Source organism: Seriola dumerili, unplaced genomic scaffold, assembly GCF_002260705.1.
Source record: "Seriola dumerili isolate Sdu_G_001 unplaced genomic scaffold, Sdu_1.0 BDQW01000025.1, whole genome shotgun sequence".
Lineage (NCBI taxonomy): Eukaryota > Metazoa > Chordata > Actinopteri > Carangiformes > Carangidae > Seriola > Seriola dumerili.
The window spans coordinates 10,064,444-10,081,192 of NW_019174280.1; the positions used below are offsets into that span (position 1 = coordinate 10,064,444).

The 16,749-nt window shown below is 39.2% G+C and overlaps 1 protein-coding gene across 7 annotated transcripts; it reads left to right on the forward strand.

The window, feature by feature from the left end:
• Nucleotides 1-473: 473 nt before the first annotated feature.
• On the forward strand, nt 474-16,735 carry tpd52l1 (tumor protein D52 like 1). 7 transcript variants are annotated; one of them, XM_022767227.1, is made up of 10 exons: nt 474-561; nt 2,640-2,738; nt 6,577-6,597; nt 8,318-8,436; nt 8,552-8,700; nt 9,962-10,063; nt 12,059-12,073; nt 12,863-12,901; nt 13,333-13,393; nt 14,057-16,735. In XM_022767227.1, the coding sequence occupies exons 1-10, from the start codon at nt 546-548 to the stop codon at nt 14,177-14,179; spliced, it is 744 nt and encodes a 247-aa protein (XP_022622948.1). In that variant the 5' UTR covers nt 474-545; the 3' UTR covers nt 14,180-16,735. The 7 variants fall into 7 exon arrangements, with proteins under 7 accessions (XP_022622948.1, XP_022622956.1, XP_022622965.1 ...); XM_022767235.1 differs by lacking the exon at nt 12,059-12,073; XM_022767244.1 differs by lacking the exon at nt 6,577-6,597.
• The last annotated feature ends 14 nt before the right edge of the window (nt 16,736-16,749 follow it).

The window sequence follows — 16,749 nt, forward strand, 5'->3', positions numbered from 1 at the left end:
GAAGTTCTTGTATTTTACTGGAATATTTCAGTTTCATGCTACTTTATACTTCAGCTCTACTACATTTCTGAAGGAACTTATTCCACATTAAGGTTTAACTTCCTTTTGCTTTTGGCACTTTAAATACATTTTAATGATAATACTCCTGAAGCGTTTGAATTAAAATTAAAATTTTACTTGTAATGGAATATTGTAATATTGAAGCATTTTACTTAAGATAGTAGTAAGAAGAAGAAGTAATAAATTGCTGGAATACTTCACCTCCACCACAAAAACATACGGTATGCTGTATATCGTGTTTGGAGGATCAGAGCCTGGTATTTATTTTGTATACGTATATGTTCAATATGTAAATTGATTAAGTAAATCAAACCAGCGCAAGCTCATTGGCTCGTGCTCTAAGCTCCGCCTCAGTGATGAACAGGCGCGTGACATCCGAAGGAAACCCGAGTAAATACTCACGGACCCAACGACCGGTGCTGCGCGTGCTGTTGTACCCGGCGTGTCTCACAAGCTTGTTTGGGAAGCTCACCTGGCTGCCGCTGATGGAAACCAGACAAGGTGAGTCATTGTCGGCTAACGTGAAAGACGAAACTTTTTATTTGGCAGACAGACGTTATTTGCGGTCAGTGTAGTGCTTGTTTGTTTGCTGTTGATCTGATAATGAGCTGAAGTTGAATGTAGGCTGCACACGTCACTGTACGGAGGTTGGAGGAGTGTGGAAAGAAAATAGCATAAATCAGAAAATACTGGAAAGGTTAAAAAATGCAGGTTTGGAGTGATGACTTCTAGCATAGATTATTTCAGTTTGCTGTTGCTGAATGTTCTCTCATATAGCCTCTTACGATTCTTAAAACTGGGCATGTGTCATTTATTGAGCTGAAGAGATTTCTCGTCCATTAGGCCACGTTAAAGAAGCAAATAAACAGACATGAAGAGTCAACACATACACAGTGGTCCAGTGTGCAGTTGGCTTGTGTTACTGTTTATTCAAGACAACACGGAAACTCCACACCAAATGAAGTTCTGTGGCAGGATACTGTTTCCTGACTCAGAGGCTGTCTGGTGGTTTAATACATGAGTCTTCAGGTATTTCTGGTATTTAGTGGTGGTTCAGCTAAGTGCCAGTTTTCCCACAATTTTCCACCACTCTGAAATCAATTAAATTGCCCTGTTATCCATGCATGCATGATTATGTGTGAAATTGCTTTAAGTGCCAATGTAGTCTATGATGTTCAGAATTACTAAATGGTGCTGTAAAGGCAGTAAGTTGTATTCTTGTTTAGGCCTATTGCTGTTTGGTGCAACCATTTTTTTTTTTTTTTTTTACTAAGAATGGTTAACTACTGATGATTTAAATGGCTCTACATCTGTGCAGTCAGTGGGATAAGTGTTTGGTTGTACAGGTAATTAATTGCTTTCTATTGCATTCCAAGTCTGAATGGGTACCTGTTAAAGCCAAGGGGGGGCGGGGGGGGGGCGGTGAGGCTTTGGGGCCAGAGATGGAGCAGGGCAAAAAGACTCTTATTGTCTGTGAAACTACAGGATAATTTTCATTTATTATGGGAAAACTTTGTTAACATTGTAATCCATCTATTTGTGTTATAACAGCTAAGGCCTGTGAACTACTCTTTATAACTCTCCCATGTAAATGCAGCTGGGATAACAAAGTTCAGTCTTGGATTAAATATATATGGTTTATATATAGTATGTACAGTATTGCTGCTGTTGGGCCATACTGCGGGCAACTTGGCCTCCGGTTTAGCTCCAATTGATTTTGTAGCCATATGACCATCCCCAGGCCTCTGATTTAGCATAGCCACATGACCACTGGGCCAGATGGGAATCTTGTGACCAAAGGTATTTCACCCTGGACAAAAAGAAGGGGGGAAGACACAGAAAGGAGAGTAAAAGAAGGGGAGTGTTGAAATGTACATGATATTTGTTAAATATATCTTCCAAAGCAAGCAAAGCAAACCAGACAGCCTATGAAATACACCAGAGCGGCCTAATGAGTGTCTGTGGCTTTGATGTGGAGTCTTTGAAATTAATGTAATGTAAACTTTAGACTTGAATGATATTGAGTGAATGATATCATGCTTATGTTTTACACTGAAATCTGTTTACCAGTTTACTAGTCAGTTTTACCACAAGTTAAACTGTGGAACTAGAAGGAAATGACTATGACTGAAACAACACTGGCCATATTCTGGACTGCTTCCTCCTGTAGTGCTGCAGTATGGTGTAATGAGATGTCATCAGTTTCCAAAATATTTAGATTGCTCAATAACCTTGGTTATTCTTGCTTAGTTGTGCAAAAGATCTCATTGTTAACTCACACAAGCACAGATTTGCTGCAATTCTCTTTACATTGCAAGAATTGAACGTATCCTTTTTGAAGAGCTCAAAGAAGTTCAGATCTGTGCCACAAAGGGTCAAACATCAGATTTCCTGTTCCTGTGCAAATGCAAATTCACATAAGCTGCCTGCACCAGCTCCTGTAACGAAACAGACCTAACTATTATCCATTTAATGGCAAAGCTGGAGTGGAGAGTGGAGAAGCACCACATCCCCGTGTCTGTGTATATTGTAACCAGTGTTCTTGTCTCCTCTCACCCTGCTGCCTTGCTCTGCTGCAGAGCTGTACTCTAGTGTTCTGAGTGAAGCAGTGGTGGACTGGGGCAGCATGGGTCCTGGAGAGGAATGGGTTAACTCAGCCACACGCGAGGGAGAGCAGGGTAAGACTCAACTCTCCCAGATGAAAACATAAATCCGCACTGAATCACACGAAGCAGAAAACCACTGCGGCACACTGACCACATTAGCAGGTGTGTGTTATCGAGGGCGAAACACCTGAAGTGACGGTGACTGAGGTGCAACATGTTGGAAAGTTTGTATTCAGAAAAATCAGTGCAGCAGTACCTTTCTATTTCATGTGATTGAGTGTTGATTTACCTACCAATAGTCAGGAGAGTCGGTGAGTGTGGTCTGAGTGGGTAAACTGACAACAAGGCAGGGATCATATCACTTTTAAAAAAAAAACAGGAACTATACTTGATTCATTTCTGTGAGATTTTTTTGTAGGACTGTCTGCGACAAAAGATCAGGGTATGTGACATTTGATACCTTGACTGACACATAAGTTCTCTGTTCTCATCCAAGTTTCCAGCTGCAGTGAACTGCTGTCATCAGTGAAACAGCCCTGTTACACCCACTGTACATTACCTGCCCAGCACCAAATGTATTTGTTGCCCCTAGGACAATAGATAAATGACAAAGGCAGACAAAGTTAGCAGCTAGCTAGTGAACAGTAAACCATTTAGAGATCAGATCAGAGTTGATATACAGTAGAGTGAATATTTTTGCATGACAATAACAATTTGCATGTTCACCACATCAGCTCTGTAAGGTGATAATGCAGCGCTGTGTGTCAGGGTCGTGTTTACAGCTTGTTTAACTGGCCAAAAAAATCACTTAGTGCAGCTTGAAGTCATTAAATCAGTTTGCTAGTCATCAAATATATAACAGGTATAAATGAGACCAGGCTTGTATGTTATAGATTATGGACACATCATTACATGAGAACTAAGCTGAATCAAGCCATTTCTGTTTTGTGTAAGTCACTGAAAATGTTACTTTGCTCAGGTTTGAATCGGGGTAGGTTTTTCCCCTCCGTTGAGAAATCGGTTAGACAGAACTCATACGGGGAAGACTCGACTCCTGGGGTCCAAAACGGTGAAAACCTGACAGAATGGGGTAAAGCTTCACCACCAGGGGAGGATCAGTGGGGTCAGACATCAATGTCCCTCTCTGACGACTGGGTCATGTCCACTACTTGGGATATGCAACTGGACAGCACAGGTGAAAAGGGATGTAGATTAGAGGCCGTAGAGTAGACAATCTTTCACTCTGGTTGAACATTTACTTGTCAGCATGCTTGACCTCTTTGGGAATTTAAAGTCACACCAGACCCACTGAGGATCCTGAGGTCAAGTCTAACCTAGAGACATGAAATGCAGCAATTAAAGAAACAACAAACACATTGTGGGTATATTATAGGCAGATGTTGGTAATGTTAGACTTGATGTTTTTAATTTGACTATTTTAAGGCCAACTAATAAATAAGTAAAAAGGATTTGTTATTCCCCCACCAGTATTTTAATCTTGGCAGTGTAGATAGATCACATTGAGCCTAAATAAAACAACAACAACAAGATAATATAATTAAACTGTCAATTAAATAATTAAAAGTTGACTAATCAAAACAATGAAAGCATTTTAGAGACTTTATTTTTGGTGTATAGTCAATATATTCTGAGAGGGGTAGAATGTAGTGGAGGCGACTTTAATATATCTAAAGTCCTGCATTATAGTTACCTCCGCCAAAGAGGCTATGTTTTCACCTGTCTGTTTGTTGGTTGGTTTCTTCAATTGTTTGTCAGCAGGATTATGCAAAAAGTGCTGAGCCAATTTGCGCCAAATTTATGGTAGGGGGCATGGGCCAGGAAACGATCCACTAAATTTTGGAGCAGATCCATATCATTTACTATGAATTAGTGTGGTGTAAGTTGTTTGACACTGGCCATGGCGGAGGTCTGCACTGTAGCGCATTTTCTAGTTTAATTTTTAAATGTAAGACAGATGTATCTTAATTATAATCCATGTGTATGTATAATGTACATGATCAGTGCCGACTGAATTGATAAGGTTTCAGGGGGCGGTTCTTCATCACCTAATCATTTTTTAAAAATTTAAAATGATGAAATTACACATTTTACCATGACTCATGTCAATGAGTCAACATATTAAAGCACAGCAGATATCAATTCCACCAAAATTTAAGGTTCTGATCTTTAATAATAGGCTGTGAAATTGAAAGCACCATGGTCAGATGTGTTAAAGTCCCGTAATTACTACCCGGGGGGGGGGGGGGGGGGGGGGGGGGGGGAACTAAAATTGTTGTTGGTTTCACGTTCTGGGTCAGTTAACTTGAATGTTCCATTAATTCATCTCTTTGGGTCTATGTTAAATGTTCAACCAAAGTGTAATGTTTCCTTAAAATGTAGTTTTGACCCTTACTGTCCCAGAACACTATTAGCAGAAGGTGTATGCTGGTGATATGCGTGTGCAAGTTTTGAACCAATGTATAGTCCAGACCATAACTATTTGGACATAGTGGACAATTACACATATTTGTTCTCTAGGCTCTAAACTTAAACACAATCATTTTGAAATAAAGTGCCCATCCACAAGACTTGTGCTCCTTCGTCTACCAGCTCATTAGTCATTTTCTAGTTTTCCTGTGCACCTGCTTTTTTTTTTTTTTTAGAGTGAACCCAACGGTCGATATCTCTCTGATGATTGATCTTCACCTGCACAATCACCTCTTCACTCCTCATGACGGACAACCTTACCTCAGTCTGAATGGCAACTCTCTCAATCAACTCCGAGTCGCGTGAGAGCTAATGTTGAAACAACATGCAGCTGCCCAAGAAACATTTAGTAGCCAGTCACTTTTGAACCCCTAAACTTTGGGCACCATGATTTAAAAGCACTGTATCTCCCACGCAGTTAATATATACTGATGTTAACCTACTCAAATTAAAGCTGAAACTTGGCACTTAAGTATATATTATTTTATTTCAAATTGAATGTGCTGAAAAAGAGAATGTGTAACTGTCCAAATATAAATCTGAAGTGTAAAGGAACAAAAATATCATAAAAAATAGTTGTATGTCGCATGTCCACAATGCTTTAAAATGAAACCTCGATTGACCCCGTCCCTGCAGTTTAGTAAAGAGCTGTTATATGTGGTTGTGGCGTAAAAAGTGTCAGAACAAGTTTTCGCAGGACCCAAGCTTACTTTGAATCCTGCTTTGACGGTTGATCTAACCAATTTTACACAGTGAACCATATTAACTTACAAGTATCAGCATTCTTCTCATACCAGTGACATGGCCACAGTCTATCACAGCAGAGGACAAATGACAGAGGCGAAATTCTAAAACAGATCATCAGATTTTTCACTAATTTTATTTTAAAACTAACCATGACGTGTTGTACGTTCGCTCACACACTGTGCCTTTTGTTTCCATAAATGACAAACTGTAACACATGTGACTCTCACAAACATGCATCTGTCTGACATGCAACAGAAACTGAACACAGAACTTCCACTGGTAGGAAATATATAAATCAGTGCTCTTCGTGGTATTTCCGAGGTCTTCTCATGGCTGTGTGAGCAGGGACAAATAATCAGATTTCTCAGTGCACTTAGACATGAAAAGCTTCCATCTGAGCCACAGGGGTTTTAAAAAATCTGATTGTCCTGCTCCTGTGCAATGTAGGCAGAAATAGCTCCCTGCTATAGAAAAGTCTGACTTGTGCTGGTGCATGTTGTGCTTGAGTTTAGTGCTGCTAGCTGCAGTTGTTTGAATTGTGCGTCTTTGCTGCATGTGGTGCTGCTGAGCCCTTTTTAACCATAGACTTTCAAGCAGTAACTGTTTTGGTAACAGCAGAATTGTCTTTACTAACCTCACTCTGTCCTCTCCTGTCTTATAATGCGGCCACATCAAGAGAGAGGACACCTCACTGCAGGTACGGTAGTAGTTCATCTCCATTCTGTCAAAATGGTGTTTTTTTATATATATATTTTAGTTTACATGCAAAACTTTTACAGGTCCAGAACAAATACGCTGATATTATGACCTACTTGTATTTGCATTTATCGGGTTGTGTGCGCGCAGTCGTCCTGCCATTGCCTTGCCTGTTGCTGGGTGGTACCTGTCTGGTCAGGATTAGCCTGCAACAATATCAGGCTAATCAGACAGAAGCAGTCGCAATGTGTAAAGCTCCTGCTATCTTGTGTTGGTTGTGTCTGGGTCTTTATTTAGTCAGTATCTCTAAGTCTCAGGTGTTAAACTTCATGACAGGCTCACTATACTTCTACTGCATCTAATATAAGAATCAGTCACCTGAGGCTGATCAGCTGACACCGTGTACCAGCTTCATTGTTCAGTTTCATTCATAGAGACACTGGAAATGATTTCTTTCTCTTTGAATTAGTGGTTTAGTGCAGGATCATCATCTATACTGCGCGCTGGTGTTTGTGGGTGTGGCAGTGTAATTGTGTTTATGAGACGCAGTCTTGTCTGCAGGAGATATAAGTATAGTGTGCAAGTCGTATAATTAGGTGTTTCAGTAAGAGGCAGAAACAGGCAATCTCTTCTAAAGACTGTTTTCTAAATGTTTGAAAGAAAACATTTTCTTCATGAAACTGTCTTGCAGAATTTCTTCCACTCCCAAAATTTATTTTATTTGTTGTATCTTGTTTGGATAGATTGGATTTGATCTCTGTGATTCCCTAAATCCTCATGCTCCTCGCGTAAACAAACTTGGGTTTTACATAATGTCTTTCATTTTGGTTCAAGACTTCAAATTCCTCGTATTTCCCGTTACTCACACAGTAAACAACTTAAATCAGTTATTGCAGAAATGAAATTCAGTCTGCCGACATCTGAAAGCATCTTGTTTATTTGTATGTGTGTGTGTGTGTGTATGTGTTAGTGTGTATGTGTGCGGCAGTCTGTAGTGTCAGTCAGTAGAGTTAAAGCAAGATAATCCACATCAGTTAATCCAGATTAGAGCTCTACAGGCTGCAGCCACAGATTACATAACCATCAGACAGAGGCGCAGACAGATATATGGACACACACACACACACACACACTCGCACAGACAAAATAAAACAGGGAAAAGAACAGAGATACACACACACACACACTAAAATACAGGGAGGTAAAGTAGCTGAAAGAAAAGCACAGATGAGCAGCGTTTCCTCCAGAAATACGTGGCACTTCTATGACGTTGACTTTTTTTGGGGGGGGGGGTTATAGTTTCTTGTTACAAAAGATGGTAATACAAAATGTTTTGAATAGACACATCAATTAGTATATTAGAGCGAAACAATCCTGTTCGTTTTTCTGTTGTGGGTATCTGCTTAAACCCAATGATTTGTTGCAGGAGAGAACAGAAATCTGCAGGATAGAGGAAAATACTGTAGATTATTATTTTCATACTGGTGAATAATGGACTGATGCTTAATTGTAGGAAGTGTTTGACTTGACTGACTCCACAGCTCTCTCTCTGTGAACATCAAATCTGTATATCTCCAGAGAGACCGTCTTTTTCTTTTTTTCTTTTTTTTTTAAATCAAATTAGTATTTTCATTCTTTTTTTTATATATGTGTGTGTCTCCTTCACTGTCTTCCAGGTGCGTTAATGAACATTTCACCATGTGTGTGAATATTTAATGCAGGTTTTCTGGACTCTGAGCCACTGAGAGAGGCCGATGAGGATTTGGTATCAGAAGTCAACTTAAACAACTCCATGATGACAGAGGAGGAGAGAGAGGAGATCCAGCAAGAACTGGCTAAAGTATGAACACACACACACACACATATACACACACAATTTGATTGTACAAAGACAGTAATATACAGTAAAAGGATGAGTGCCTGTTAAGTAGCTCTTTGTGTTTGTGTGTGTCCAGCTGGAAGAGGAGATCAATACATTGAGGCAGGTTTTGTCGTCCAAAGAGAAGCAGCACGCAGAGCTCAAACAGAAACTGGGCATCACCCCTCTGAGCGAGCTCAAAAACAACTTCAGCAGAGGCTGGCATGACATGCAGAGCTCCACGGCGTAAGTTTAATATGTGTGTGTATGTGAGAGAGAAAGAGAGAGAGAGAGAGAGAGAGAGAGAGAGGGTGTGTGAGAGAGAGAGAGAGACTTCAAGACAGAGGAAGAGTTTGTAGGTTTAAGTGCAGGGATGGAAGTGTGTGTTTGAGTGTGTGTGTGTGTCCATTCTTATGGCAGTGGTGGTAAAGGCAGCAGCACATGACAGAATGGCTTTTCTGTTTGCTGTCAACATAGATGCCCTTTACAGGACACACACAAGGAGAGTAAACACAAAGAGCAGGTATTTATTCATCTTTTAAATCATCCTCCAAACTGAGCATCAGAGGTATCAGAAAACCCAATTAAAAGGACATAAGCAGCACAGCATGCGAGTGACTTGCTATCACTGCTGTGTTCACTGTAACAGACATCATGAATCTGATTAAAAACACATCAAACAGTGCTAAAGGCTACTTTTGACCTCACAGCACAATTAGCTTTATATGCCCTCTCCAGTCTTTGCTCTGCGTTTTCATTTGCAAACCAAACAGAGCAACATTTTAGTGAACAGCTTTTCCTTTTTAATGTTAAATTCAAAAGACATGCTTTCATATCTACTAAAAAATTGAATAAAATGATAAAAAATCACTTAATTATGATATACCGTATTTTATCATGGAGGCATATTTCAGGATAGGACTGGTTTGAAGAGTTAACATGTTTAGTCTTTTATTGTGAAGAGAAATAATCAAATTTCCTCATTAGACAGTCTGTGCTGAGCTCTTGTCTGGACACATGGAGACGAGAGAAAAGCAAGAGGATCGTCTCTACACGCCTCCCTTCTTATCCAGTTACATTTGAGCCTGAGGATCACTTTACACACACAGCCTCCATCCTCATCTATAATGAACCAGTGTGACCACAGGAGTGTAAGAAGCTGGAGAGACACAGATGCCTGATTGGTTAAAGTTGCAATTTATAATCCAGATGCAAACTAAAGGGTCCACACGCCACCAAAATTTAAAAGACGAGTTTATATGTGTAAAAAAAGCTGATGATATGAGTGATAAAGGGCAATGATGAGTGATAGTGATGAGTAACAACACAGAGTAAATGAGAAGTAGTGACTTCCTGCATTAAAACAGTGTGTAGTGGATGATTTCAAGGCTGTGCATGATAATTAAGAGGATGGCTCAGCATTATGAAACAAGTTGCCTGGGACTTTGATGAGGCTGATGATAAATAAAAGTGTGTGTGTGTGTGTGTGTGTGTGTGTGTGTGTCAGCTACAAGAAGACTTCAGAGACGCTGTCCACAGCGGGGCAGAAAACCACAGCAGCCTTCAGCACCCTCGGCACCGCCATCACCAGGAAGTTTGGAGACATGAGGTACAGAATATCTCTCATTTCATCACAGATTAAAATCTCCCAGTGCTCACCTGTCACCGACCTTTTACTGACGTCAGCAGCTTGCCTGTGTTGATTGATCTATCATGCAAACACACAGTCACTGGGAAATCTCAACTGGACTTACTTCAGATTCTGACGATGAATCTAAAGCAAACCCAATTTCCATAACACACTAATTACATCAGTTTTTGAATTCTTCTCCTTCACACACATACGATAAATGCTTTTTGAATCTCTGCATCATCCTGTGTCCTTGTGGCTAGAGTCCCAGTCTCTTTCAAACACCACGCGTCACCCTGCTCGTGTGTCTTTTGCAGCCCTGGCTGTGCATTTGCTCATCATAAACGGTCCATGATAGACTCATCTGCACAAACCAACCCAGTATAACCCAATCCACCCATCCACCACTAATGAATCCCCACTTTTATCCAGCTCACAGCCATGTTTTTATTTGTGCTTTCCATCTCTGAGTTTTGACTCTTGCTCTGTCCAGTTGAGACGAAGCTGAGATTATGTAAGACCACTTTAAGCTGCTTTCTGTGGGAGCTGGAGGACTAGAAGCCAAGTCTGTCTCCCTCAGTCACTTTCTTTCCCTTGTTGTCTCTCTCTGACGCTCTGTGTTGCTCTGTCTGTATTATTGTGTGTGTGAAATGAAAAGAGCATTTGTGTTATATGATGAGCGAAAGCTGCAGAATGTGGGCGTGCGTGTTGCAGGGAGTGTGTCCAGTATGTGCAGGAGAAAACACGAGGAAAGCGTTCGAAGGTCAGGGAACAAAGCTGATCGGAGAAACGGCAACATGTCAACATACTGGGAATGCCGGCAGATTTAAGCAGAGAGAGATTTTATTTCTGTGATGTTTGACAAATGAGTCATGATGTGTAATTTAAAAGTTTCTTCAAGGCTGTCATTTATAGTGACATTGCTGCTTTTAGTGTTGACCTGTAGAGACTCTGTGACTGGTTGATTGAGTTCTTGATGAACTGCAGTTTGATGTGTTTTTTGGGATACAAATTACAAAAAGGAAACACAGTGTATTATCTTTGGTGTATTCCAGCATGGTTGGTCTAGAGTTACTGTTCCCACGGAGGTATGTTGTGTGCGAGTAAGCATGTTTGAAATTCCTGCCGTGGATATGCTCAAAGTGTGTTCTTGCATGTAATTTTGTCCCATCAGTTTGCTTATATATCTGTTTATCCCACTAACCTGTCATGCATTTAGTTTTTATTGACATTGTGTCCTGTTGCATTAATAAATAATTCACTGTAATAGTAATTCCCATTATATGTGCAACAAATCGCTTTTAATACTGTATTTAGTTATCTCTCTAATGTAACATACATGTAATTAAAGCTCACTGATTCTGAAAGGTGAGTTTCCTACAGTGTAAAATTTACCATTGGACAAAGTAACACAGAAGCTGTTTTTCATCCTTGAAAAATCCAATTCTGCTGCTTTGTTTCCACCTCAAATCAACCACAAACATCACATATTTGTCATTTTTGTGCAGTTAAAGGTCAGATTTTCCTCTTTGCACAGTGTGTCTGTGCCACTGTTGTTAATTCTGTGTGATTTTCTTGCAACAACTTAACTCTTTATTCCTGTCTTTGCAGTGTGTGTGTGTGTGTGTGTGTGTGTGTGTGTGTAAACAGAGATTGGTTTAGAGTTTTCTTCAAATGTGTTTAACTTCAGTAGAACAAGTACATTTCAGTACAATCAGGTTCCCCACAGGTCCACAGAAATGTTGTTCACTTCTTCTAGTTAACTTCCCCCAAACAGATGTGTCTGCTTCCTTGTGGTGACCTAGACTGAAATGAAAATAATATTAATACCAGTGGCAGTTTACCTTTCATAGCGAACTAGTTTGTATCAATAAGATAAATTAGATGAACTCTTTCAAAGTGAATTTGAAAGTGTAACTGTGAAGCTGTCAAAGCATCTTTAAATGTTTTCCATCTTCCTCCATGCTTCCCAAGGTCCAACTCCATAGGGTAAGAGTCACACAGCTGATTATGCCTCATTAGTTGTTCCCTAACAAAGCAGTCTTAACTCAATAGATCGCTAACTGTTTGGTACAGTATGGACTCAGACAGTCAGCTGAGTCCTGTTGAGTAAATGCTACTGCCATGCTGGACTGCAGTTCTCAGTCAGGTGCTTGTCTCAGCACAGAATCAGATCAAATTGATTTTGGTCTCTGATAAACCAAAATAAATTGTCTCAATGAATCATGTGAACAAGGTGTCATGAACTCTCCAGCACATCCTTGTAAGTTGCAGGAAAGTGCTAAAGCTAAGCTAACACAGGCTGAGACTGATGCAGACTTTTGTTTTTTACTTTTGAAATATTGATTGTTTTAATGCTGAGAAGAAGATAGATCGATGAACTTAACTGTGAGTTGCAGCCTTGTATGAAGTCATACCAAAGATGTAATATCCGTTTGTCTGTGACGAGGTCGGAGCTGTTACCGACAGTCAGTTTCCCCACAAAACCAGTTTGTACCTTGCAGGTGTATCTTTCCCCTTCAGCCTTGTCTTTCATTCCATCATCTGTATGAGAAGAAGATGTGGGACTTAACTCTGCATGTGCACAATATCAAAAGGAAACGTACAAAACAATGCTTTCTCTTGCTAGCTCTGTCGGCCAGCTCTACTCTGGCTTTGTGTATGTGTGTGTTTGTATGTACGTAAGATAAGATAAGATGAACTTCATTAATCCCACGGGGGAAATTTGTAGCCTGTGCTAATCATTAACTCCTCTCTCACCACGCTCTCTGGGGACAGCTACTCTATCAGACAGTCTATGAGCATGCCCACCATGAGGTAACCAGTCTGTGTAATTTTTATGCAATAATTTACTGAACTTTTATCTAAATTTATGTTGACTTAATATTACAGTGCTTATATACATTAATGTGCTGCTTCCATTGATATTTATTTAATTAATGGCTGTTTGTCAGTGTCAGAATGATATGGCGAGTATTTTGGCTGTGAAAGCTAAAATACCTGACACCTCTTTACGCCCCTGCTTTCATATTGTTTTCAGTTGCCTTCACTAGCTCAGGTCACCGAAGTTTACATGTATGCCAATTCAGAAAAAAAAACAGTTATATCGAGTATTAATCAGTTTATAAACTCATTCACAATTCAGTACCTTACATGGTCATTTTTAACAGACAGCACATTAGTGATTTATTATAAGTAACTGAGACGTTCTAATATAGTAAACACTGTTCTCTGTTTCGTCTTCACAGAAACTCTCCCAGCTTCAAGTCTTTTGAGGAGAAAGTTGAGACCACAGTGTCCACTATCAAGGTAAACAGTGTGTGTGTGTGAGAGAGAGAGAGAGAGAGAGAGAGAGAGATTGCAACTGCTTTAGGAAGTGATGAAAGACTGAAACTTTTTTTTTATTTTAAAAATCATCGATGCCATATCTCTAAACCACCTACAACTTTTAGTAATAAATCTCGTATCAAAGAGCAAAACACTATCATCTGTGTGTAATTGCTAGTTTACACTCTGACTCTTGCAGTGATCCTGCTGGTGATTTATACTCACAGTGATCCTTATTCTTTATGGGCCTACAGTGTAGAAAAAGGTTAAAAAAGTGTCCTCATAGATCTCTTTCTCCAAGAACCTTACACTGGTATTGCTGCTTACTTCATTCCTATTTTGAGACTTTCAGTTTTAATATCATGCCAGTGACAACAGGGTCATCTTTAAAAATGTACACACTGCTTGAGTTCATGAAAGCTTCTCAAAGACAGTGTTAAAACAGAAGTTGTTGCTGAAAAGTTCACATATAGGCTCAGTTATCTATCCAAAAACACTTTTACACTCCCTTCAAATGCCTGACAGTGTTGGTTTTTATAAAACTCTGCCACCTTGAGCCCATTCGCAGCACAACAATGGTAGTACAGCAAGGACAGAGATTTATTTTCTGATGAAGTTTTTTGCATTTTCTTTTTCTTATACCAGACAAAGGTTGGTGGTACAGCGACTGGAGGAAGCTTTGAAGAAGTCCTCTCATCTGCAGCAAATGCCAGCTCTCAGGACACGCCCACTAACAACTTGACGGACAGCTCTGAGAGGCCGTGTTAGAGGTGCATCCAAACCACCAGGCAGGACTAAAAAAAATACAGGAACTCTTATCACTGCTGTATCACAGCACTTTATCACGTATCTACCCAAAGCTCTGACTGAGATATTACAGAATACTTTCATTTGAACAGTGTTGATGTTTTTCCAAACAATCCCACATATGTTGTAAAGTCTCCTAACACTTGGATGGAATTTCCTGCAACCCTAAAAAGCTTAGCCTTGATAGAAAATTGACACCATGTCATGTTTTGACCAGGTTTAGAGCTGGGTGATCTGTTGTTGAACGGCTCTTGTCATACTTCAGTGTAGTGGATTTTTTCATCAAAGACGAATGTCACCTGCCCTCCTGTGGCTCCAAACCATGTGAACAGATGAGGTTGAAGTGGTAAATCAGTGAAGCCTTAGTTAAAAAAACAATGACAAGCAAGGATGAACAGGTTCAAAATCAGCCCCCAGGAGGCAGAAAGAACCATAACCCAGGGTTTCTGGTCTGTATTTCTGTCACTTTAGTTGAACGTTGCATGGTTTGGCTCTGGCTCATCTCATTACCCTGTCAGCACAAGTGAAAAGCTCAGCTGGAATCCCTCAGACACAAAACAAGAGGTTATTGATTCCTTCTTTTGCTATGTAAACTCTTCAGATGTGGAACTTTGGTAGATATTCAACACATTTTACAGTGCTGCTCCACAATATCACTACCACTCTTAACCTTCATACCAAAAAATACAAAACTGCATTTTTAGGTTATTATTAGAAATATGTGTTTGATAAAAAAAAAAATATATATATATATACATATATATATCATTTTATGTTACATTTTAGTACTTTTAACAAAATGTGTATAACCCAAGCTGATGTCATCAACCCAGAACTCCTGGGTGAAAAAGTTGTATAAATGATTTTACACTAAGACGGGACTTCTTGCTCTTGCAGGGAATCTGCAGGTTTTGAAAAGCATTGCATTCAGTTTCCAAAGAAAAAAAAAAGAAACAGGGGTCTTAGAAGGTATTAAAAAGTCTTAAATTTAAGGCTTCTTTTCTTGTTTTGTCCATCCATCAGTCCAAAAATCATTACTATAATATATTACAAAAAACAAACAAACAAAATCTCAACATTTTGTTGCTAAAAACAGAAAGTTTGACATTTTTGCTTGAAAAATGTTGACAATTATTGATTACGAAGATAATTTATTTTATTTCAATGAACTAATAGATTAAATGCGACTAATTGTTGCAACTCTAAAAATAATTCATTATTTTTAATTGGTTAATCATCCATACTTTCTGCTTGCCCAGGTTAAATTAATTAAATTAATTATTTTATAAATACATATTGCTTGGAAGCACCATAAAACGTGATGGAACTCAGTGAACCCTGCAGAAACCCTGTCTTAAGATTTTATTATAGCACCTAAAACTATATTTTGTGATCGTCACAAATCCATCCAGTCATACAACTTTCTGAAAATCACACATCTGCTGGGGCCTGTTTGCACGCTGGATCATACTAATGGCACTTATTTTTAGTCTGTTCATTCACACTATAGGACAAACTAGTCTATAGGAAGCAATGAAACACTGTGAATGTGCCATGTGCAGTGAAATATGGACAAATACTACATTTTGTATTTCATGTGTAACTGTAATGATGACATACAGGTTTGGTTTTCTCATGACTGTCTACTAAAAAACAATCTGACTAATCACTTTGGAAAATGTAATCTGATGCTGGATCTAGCAAATGCACACTATTCTCTGCAGATAAGACAGCCTAGACAAGGGAACTTTATTTTGAAAACCCTGATTTAGCAAAGAATGATTACAGCTGTAATTGAACAGATTTTAACCTGAGATGGTCCAGAAAACTCAAAAGTTTTTCTGTCACCTGCTGACTCACAGGATAGAAAATCTGATGCCTATTGCTATGTCACTGATACACAATATATAACATTAATACAACATCATACTGTAACTGCTGCGTAGAGAAGCTGTAATACAATCCTTGGCTGTAATGTGACCCTGAAGTCCAGCACATGCTGTTATTGTACCATGAGAAGGTTGGTGCCACACAAGATAAAAAAAAAATCTTATCACGTGTCCTTTTGGTCTCGGTGGCCACTGCATAACCTGCCATCAAAGTAGCATTCTGCTTTCAATATATAATCTGTTTTGTCATTTTTCTCATACTTTCTTTCTCCTGCTAGACTTTTATTTTCTTTGTTGTGGTTTGAGAATATGCCCAGAATCACTTCATGTTTAATTCAGTCTGTCCATGAAATGTATTTATTGAATTAATGTCAGCATTCAAAGAACTGAAAGATTTTAGCAAGAGAGGATTGTCGGCTCTGACCTGTTACCAAATAACTGAGGTAATGCATGTTCTGTCATTGGAAAATGAATTACAATTTATAGTTTATATTTGTACATTAATGTTGGCTTGAAATCAAATTGCACTCATCACTAGTTTAAAGACCTTTTTACAAAAGCTTTCACTAAAACTAAAACCCAAAGACATAAACTGTGACATTCAAATAAAATTGCTGTGTTTAACATATTCAGCTGTATTCA

What these genes read in the sequence shown, in the direction of transcription:
- tpd52l1 (XM_022767227.1), top strand. An exon ending in TCCAGCAAGAACTGGCTAAA is followed by an intron (nt 8,437 to 8,551) that starts GTATGAACACAC and finishes GTGTGTGTCCAG; the next exon opens with CTGGAAGAGGAGATCAATAC. An exon ending in ATGAGCATGCCCACCATGAG is followed by an intron (nt 12,902 to 13,332) that starts GTAACCAGTCTG and finishes TCGTCTTCACAG; the next exon opens with AAACTCTCCCAGCTTCAAGT.